Source organism: Grammomys surdaster, unplaced genomic scaffold (genome assembly GCF_004785775.1).
Source record: "Grammomys surdaster isolate TR1022 unplaced genomic scaffold, NIH_TR_1.0 129, whole genome shotgun sequence".
NCBI classification, from domain to species: domain Eukaryota; kingdom Metazoa; phylum Chordata; class Mammalia; order Rodentia; family Muridae; genus Grammomys; species Grammomys surdaster.
This window is the reverse complement of record NW_021604587.1, coordinates 4,372,996-4,381,205: the sequence shown is the minus strand read 5'-3', so window position 1 is coordinate 4,381,205 and position 8,210 is coordinate 4,372,996. Positions and strand designations below refer to the sequence as shown.

Genomic DNA, 8,210 nt, shown 5'->3' with positions numbered 1-8,210 from the left:
GGGAGAAAAGCAGGAAAAAGACTAAGGGTAAAACTGAAAGAGAAAGAAACTGGAGCAGAAATTTATGTGTGTCTGGACATAGTGTAGTCTAGGCTGGCAGTTTCGGACTATACTGCTTAAGGAGGAGCTCGGGGTGGATAGGACAGGACCTACCACGGATGGGCTAGGTTATGAATAGGTGACAGGTGAGCGTGATTGACATGGGCGGGGCCAATTGGTGGATGGGTGTGGCCGACGTGGGCGGGACGCCGTTCTGTGGAATGGGTCCTCGAGGAGCATTTCCGGTGTTGCCGGTAGAGGGCGCCGGCCGAGGAGCCACTGGCGGAGTCGCAAGGTCTGACCACACGGCGAGTCCCAGTCGCTACAGCCGCCGCCATGAAGGCCGTGGTGCAGCGCGTCACCCGGGCTAGCGTCACAGGTCAGTCGGGCGGGCCCGGGAGGAGCAGCCTCTGACCCCCGTGACCCGCTGTTCCGTGTGAGGGTTCCCCGCAGCCCCGAGTTGCCGGGCAGCTCCGGGGCAGCGCCGTGGCCGTGAAGATCCGGCACGTGCCTGGCCGCTCACGGGTTCAGGCTCCGTGCTTTCGTTGCTACATAAAACCTCATCTCCGTCGTCATCACCATTATACTCATCATCATTATCTTTGTGTGTGTGTGTGTGTGTGTGTGTGTGTGTGTGTGTGTGTGTTCGTTCCCCACAGACAAGGTGCCCGAACCTGTGAGCATCCCCAGGGCCCGTTGTTGAATGCACTGTTGCACAAACAACACATAGGGAGCATTTCCGGAGCGGTCTCCCTCGTTTTCCACCGTTCTGTCTGAAATGTTGCATTTTAACACCTTCCTTTTGCATATCTTTTCTTTTTTAAATGGAACTCGGCTCCTGATAAAATGCACAGATGAGTGATTGCTAATTGTTTGAGTGCTGACAGCTGTGAGCAAATGCGTGCATCCATCCTAACTAGGTGCAGAACATCCCTTGCAGCTGAATGTCGGTCTCTGAAGCTTCTGCCACGGGTCAGAACCACGGAATTCAAGATGACGTGTTTCTCTTTCCCATTAATTAATATGAACCAGGATGTTCAGCCATTAGCCATCAGTTGAATGTGGGAGTCTAGCTGAAATATTCAGGATCCAGCTACTGTAGTGTAGTTATTTGAAGAGTGTTAAAGAATAGAAACGTCCGGTGCCATTCTTTTATTTTTTTAAGTTAAAAAAATAAATACATTTATTTATTTGGCGTGTGTGTTTCTGTGTGTCACAAGACACTGGTGTCCAGGCCAGAGACCAATTTAGATGTGTCACCAGTTTAGATGGGTCCTTGGGATTCAACTCAGGGCATTAGGCCTGGCAGCAAGTGCCTTCACCTGCTGAGCCATCACCTATCTAGTGGGGTTTTCTTTTGTTTTTTGTTTTTTTGTTTTGTTTTTTTGAGACAGAGTTTCTCTGTGTAGCCTTGTCTGGCCTGGAACTCACTCTAGACTAGGCTGGCCTTGAATTTAAAGGTCCACCTGCCTCTGCCTCCCAAGTGCTGGGATTAAAGGTGTCTGCCACCACTGCCCAGCTGTGTTTTAAGTTTATATTGGCAGACCTACATTTTTAGGTCAGTTGCCATGGTGAGCACATGTAGTCACAGCTGCTTTGGGGCCTGGGAAAAGAGATTCGTTGAGCCCAGGAATTCAAAGCAGATTGGACAACAAAAGAAGACCCTATGATACCCTCCCCACCAAAGTTTCAGCTCAAGTAATATGGATATCTTTTTCTTCAAGCCATTTTAGACCAAATACATGTTTTTGAGTTTAAGTCTAGACCCAAGACGACTCCCCAACCAAGTAGCCAAACCACACATTTAGACCCGAGAGTCCACCTTTTAATCCTGCTTAGTGATTCGCAAGCTGTTTGTTATCTTTGGTTTTAGAAATCATCCTGGATTAATAAGGAGCAGAATTGGACTGGAGTTTATGGGACTCTAATAACATTCCAGTAAATACTGAGCACATGAAAACTGGGAAAATTCATTGATGAAAGATGGCTTTGCTTTTTGGGGGGAGAATCTTGATGTGGTCATCACCAACAGATTTAAATTTTGAGCTTTGGTTCCTTAAGCTCTCTATCCTGCTGATCTGGAGTTTGGAAAATACCTTTGGTTGTATATGGTGGCCTATTCCTATCATCCCAGCACCTTGGGGGCAGAGGTAGGAGTTCTCTGGTTTGACTCCAGCATAGGGTACCTGGTGAGTTGAAGGGCAGACTGAAGCTACATAGTGAAACCCTGTCCTGCCAAACCAAGGTTTGGCATGTGCGTGGCCCTGGGCTGGTACTTGCATGAAGTGTCTAACAGTCTTGAGGTTTCCCTAGGGAGCCCTTTGATCATATGTGAGCTTAAGGTAATGAGGCAGTTCAGGATAAGAGCGAAGGAGTGACTTGAATGACGGTCAAGTGTCTAGAGTAGATGGGCCATTGTCTGTAGTTTCCAGATGTGTTCCAGGATGTGTTTGAGTAGTAATGGGACATTATCAAGAAGTTGCCAAGGAGAACAACATATTTCCATTGATTGAAGCGAATATATAGGGCCTATGTGATGGCTTAGCCAGTTAAAAGCATTTGCCACCAAGCCTGAGGACCTGAAGAGAGAAGAACCAACTCCTACAAGTTGTCCTCTGACCTCCACATTCAGTGGCACAAGTATATGCACACATCCATGTCACATGAGTAGATGAGTCAACATAAAAATTCAGCCAGGTGTAATAATGTAAATAAATAACCCAAATTAATGTAATGACAGAGAATGTAAATGAGACCGACCCCAGGTGTACATGCAGTGTATGCAGGTGGGGTCCTAGGCTGCTAAGAGCTTGCTAGGTACAATGCTCAGAGAAGAATGCAAAGTCCAATCCAAGTGGAGTTCCAGTTTGCTAAACTGTTCCCTATGCTTGCCTGCCTCATTACTTTGATACTTATGTGCTAAAGAATAATAGTAGGAACTATTAAAAGCCATTCTTTTTTATAAGCCATGATGTTTCTGAGCATAAAGAGCATAAAACTTGATGTGTACTATAAAAACATTGCAATTGAGACATGGGAGAGTATCAAATCTGAGTAGAGTTGTTTCCGGCAGTGTTTGTTGGTGTTGTGTGGATGTGTGTATGTTCTGTGTTCAGAACCAAGGCTACATTGAAGTGGCATTGTGAAGTGTCATGAATGAGCACTTGCAGAGCACCTTGGACACATTATGTGTTTGGTTTTGCCTTAAGTTTTGGTGTTTGTGTACTCAGACACCTTTTATTTTTGCCAGTTTTTTTTTTCTTGCAACCCTTGTCTTTGGTCATGTGATTCCATATATAATTACATTAGAAAGTTGAGGAAGCTGGGGCTTAGTATGTGCTCCCATGTTAGGAATACTTGCAGATATCAGTGCACAGCAGAAGCCACACACGCACACTCGATGGCAGAGTTCATTCTAGTGCACAGTGCACAGCAGAAGCAGCTACCATCCTCCCCCCCCCCCCCCCACACACACACAATGGCAGAGTTTATTCCTCTGTTCCTGCCTGGAACATTAGGTCAGTACAAAATGAAATAAAAAAGAAAAACAACACTAGTAATATAATGAGACTGGGCAAAAGAGGGAAATTATCAAGGTTGCCACTTAAAATATGAGTTTAACTTCCCCGCCATAATGATGAACGTTAGTCTAAATACTGTGCCAAAATTTTGAGATATTGGCTAAAAGAAATAGGGAGTACATTTGACTATAAATACATACACAGATATTAGCATGGTGTTCTTAGAGATTTTGTTTTTTATGGACACACTGCATGATTCAAAAAGATTTAGATGCTATTGGCTTAGAATGTCACTTTAGAAATACACTGGGAGATGCCAGCAATTTCTGAGGTGAGGCTTACCACATAAGTCATAGTGTTTGTGGGTAATGAATTTGCCTTTGTAGTAAGCAGGAAAAACATATTTGTTTTTATGCCATGAACATTTTCCATTCTATGCCGTCTATGTTTTGAGTTACTAGCTTTGCTGATTTACAAGAAAAGCAGGGATCTCCTTTCTGAGAATTAATCTTGCTGAACTTGAGTCTCTGGTATTCAGATGCATATATGGGACTGGAAAGTTCTAGGCAATGTACCCAAAGTTGCAAATAAGTTCTGGTGCTAACGCCCAGCTTATTATTATTAAGGTGATTATTCACCTTACAGCTCCCATGGGTTCCAGATAAGAAACCAGAGTGGATGGGCTCACACACTCACCAACTTTAGCCAAAGAAGTGGTAAGAAGGATGTGTGATGTTAAGGATGGTTATAAAGTGACTGAAAAGACGCTTCATGATGCCTGATTCTACCTAAGTCTTTCCTCTACTTTGGTTCCTTGTAGTTGGTGGAGAGCAGATAAGCGCCATCGGACGGGGCATCTGTGTCTTGCTGGGTATTTCCATGGAAGACTCACAGAAGGAACTGGAGCACATGTAAGATCTGGATTCTAAAGTAATTCTAAGTCATGGGCTGTGTGCTGGCCATTCTGGCAGCTTCTGTAATATTTTGTGCTTATAAACTGAGCCTGTGTCGCTTTCAAGCATTGTTCATGCAGATAAGGCAAAACAAGAGCCGTGTGCCCAATCTCAGTCTCTGTCAGCAGTGGAATAGGATCCCATGCTCATGTGCCATCACCTCTGCAAACAGTGTTGGGCATCTTCTTTAAAATGGGGCATTGTGACTTGAGTACTGTTTAAGCAAAATGCCAAGTTGTTCATCAGTTACGTGAGAATCTGGAGCTCAGAGAGGCTCATTTCCTTGCTCCAGGCCTTGGACATACTCAACTCAGTGAAAACCAGACCCTGAATTAGAATCTGGCCTGGTACCCTGGGCTGCTGCTCTTTTCCAGGCAGGCTGTCTTAATGGAGTGAATCTTCATCTGCCCCTGCTTCTCCCCTAGTACTTGCTACATTCAGTTCAGACGCTGCCCCTTGATGCCCAGAGCCCCAGTATAGTTATTACATTCAAAGTCAAGCCCAGAATATATTTTTTGCTAAGGTGCTGATGACTAATCAAGGCAGTTTGATATCACTTTGAGGATGCTGGTATTGATGGAGTGAGTCCCTTAAGAGCTCAAATGGAGTAAAGTGGGAAAGTGGGAAGTACTTGGTTCTGGATCTGGATCTCTTTAAAGCTGTGATGACTAATCTTGATCATCTATTTATTTGGATTGAGATTAGTAAGGCTCACCTCTGGGTATGTGTGTGAGGGTCTTTTCCAGAGATGAGTAAGTAAGGGAAAGGCCTCTTAGTAAATATAGATAGCAGCATCCCATAGGCTGGGGTGCAGATGGAATAAGAGAATATTCTAACCATGTTAGGAGCTACCATACTCTGCCATGCTCTCCATGACATAGAAGACTGAAATGCCCGAAACTCTGAGCCATCAGAAACTTTTCCTCTATGCACGTTTGTTCTGTTAGACATTTGGTTGCAGCGAAGATCAAATTGACTGACAATTTGACTCGGACCTACTGCTGATGATTAAGGGATAGAACTCATCATAAAACAAATCTTGTTCTTGAAGCAGGGGTAATGAACAGCACCCTTCACCAAAGACACCCATGTAATTAGTCACCAGCTGATATTGTTTTTGCCTTCAGCATCAAAGGGTGACTCTTAGAATTGGGATTTTGAGTTTTCATACAAGTGGTTCTTTTGTGGCTCTTAAGTTGGGCTTACAACCATTACCTGATCCACTTCCTTGCCAAAGTGTTACCTTTTGTCATCTGTAAGTGTGAGGGAAACCTCCTTAGGCAAGCTCACCAAAAAAACTCTCTGTCATATGTATCTATCTCTATCTCTATCTATTTATATATCTATGTATATCTATATCTATCTATAGCTATATATCTATCTACTTCCTGGAATGTAGTTGATATACCCAATTAGAGAAGAGAAGATTTTTCCTTTCCCAGCAGATATCAGTTGCAAATAGCCTCTTGAATAGGGGCGGGACTGCTTGTTCACTTTCCCGTCTCCATGGTGGGACTTTGTCGTGTTTGAACCCATGCAGGCCCTGTTCATGTTGTCACAGTCTCTGAGTTCATATGTGCATCAGTCCTGCTGTGTCTAGAAGACACTGTTTCTTGGAGCTAACTCTTAAAACCTTTCTACCTGCTCTTCTGTAGCCTTGAGGGGAAGGATTTGATAAAGACATCCATTTTAGGAATGAGTCCTCTAAAGTCTCTCACTTTCTGTACGTTGTCCAGTTGTGAATCTGTACCTTGATAGACACCTCTTTCTTTAGATGGGGGAAATTTCCTTCTATGATTAAAAAAAATATTTTCTGTGATTTTGACCTATGTTTCTTCTCTTTCCTCTATAAGTAGGTATAACATTAATAATGCCTCAGATATCCTGGATGTTTTTTGTCAGGGTTAGTTTAAGATTTAACATTTTCTTTGACTGAACTATCCATATCTTCTACCTTGTCTTCGAGACTTGAAATTCTTTCTTCTGTGTCTTTTAATCTGCTGGTGAGGCTTACCTCTGAGGCTTTTGTTTGACATACTGAATCTTTCCTTTCAAGGTTTATTTCAGATTGTGTTTTCTTTAGTGATTTAATTTCTTTGTTATGTCTTGAATTTTTTTCATTATTTTATATAGCTATTTCTTTAGATCTGCACAGTCTTCATTAAGGCATTTATTCATAGCCCCCTACGGTGTCTGAACATAGTCATAATTGCTATTTTGAGGTTCTTGTTTTATGCCTCAACTAAATTGCTTTTCTAATAGCCTGTTATAACAGGGTGCTGGGTTCTGGAAGAGGCATACTGGCCTGGTTATTCATATTTGTGTCTTGGGATCAGGACATCCAGAGTTGACATTTGAAGAGTTAGAGTTATGCACTGCCTGATGTGGGTGCTTGGGACCAAACTCAGATTTTCTGGAAGAACAGCAAACACTCTTAACTGCTGGGCCATCTCTCCAGCCTCTTAATTATATTTTTACTTGGCTTACAAAGTAATAGGCTTCCATAAGGGTTTTTCAAATATCTTTAGTTTTGTTAATCAACTTCCCATTGTCCTTCTCCCCTACCCCCTTCACTTAACCTTTAACCCGTAGTATTTTCATCCTTTTCTTTTACATCAAATGTGTTCTATTCCTTGCCCATTAAGGTCTTTTCCCTGTCACCTCTCATGGGCCATTTCTAGCTTCCTAACCTCTATAGACATGATGGAATTTTATTCAGCTATTAATAAAAAGTGCAGAAAATGGATGGAACTGGACTAAGTGAGATAACCTAGGCTCAGAAATACAAATGTTGAGTGTTGTCTCTAATACGTGAATACTAGTTTCGAGTTTGTAGATCTGTGTTTTAACTTTGCGTTGTCTGAAAGCCGCTGTGGAGCAGTGCTGTTTTTGCTCAGGATTGCTTTGGCTGTTGGGGAATTTTGTTTTTTGTTTTCTTTGCTTCCGCATGAATTTTAATGTATTTTATTTCTATTTCAGTGAAAAATATCTCTGCAGTTTTGATTGAGATCGTATTCATTCTGTAGATTGTTTTTGATATGATGGCCATTTTTACAATATTACTCCTACTAAGCCATGAAACTAAGAGACCTTTTCATCTTCGACCGTCTTCATGAATTCTTTCTTCAGTGTTTTAAGTTTCATCATGGAGGTATTCCATATGCTTGGTATCTTAGTCAGTGTTCTATTGCTGAGAAGAGATGCTATGACTTATCTATCTATCTATCTATTTATCTATCTATCTATCTATCTATCTATCTATCTATCTTTCAGGCTATTATGAATGAGATTATTTTGCTGATTTCTTCTTCAGTATGCTTGTATAGGAAGGCTGCTGATTTTTATATGCCAATTTTGTATCTTGTCACCTTGTTGAAAGTATCTATTCTAAATGTTTTCTGGTGAAATATTTAAGGTCTCTTGTGTACAGAATCATATCATCTGCAAGTAGATTCTTTGACATTGTTCTTTCCTACTTGTAAGCCTTTCATCTCCTTCACTTGTCTTACTGCTGTAGACAAGCCTTCCAGTGTTGTATTGACTAGGAGGGGAGATAGAGATGGTTGACTCCTTTGTCCTCTTCATGGTTTCAGTGGAAAGTTTTTCCTCACTTAATATAATGTTGACTCTAGCCTTTATGTTGATGTATGGTTCTTCTTCTTCTTCTTCTTCTTCTTCTTCTTCTTCTTCTTCTTCT

General features: G+C 42.1%; 1 protein-coding gene across 1 annotated transcript in view; it reads left to right on the top strand.

Moving 5' to 3' along the window:
• Positions 1–272: 272 nt before the first annotated feature.
• Positions 273–8,210, top strand: part of Dtd1 (D-aminoacyl-tRNA deacylase 1) — a 160,340-nt gene continuing 152,402 nt past the window's right edge. The window contains exons 1-2 of the mRNA XM_028755796.1: positions 273–418; positions 4,381–4,471. Coding sequence (XP_028611629.1) covers positions 376–418; positions 4,381–4,471 — 134 coding nt within the window. The 5' untranslated portion in view covers positions 273–375. The remainder of the gene's footprint in view (positions 419–4,380; positions 4,472–8,210) is intronic.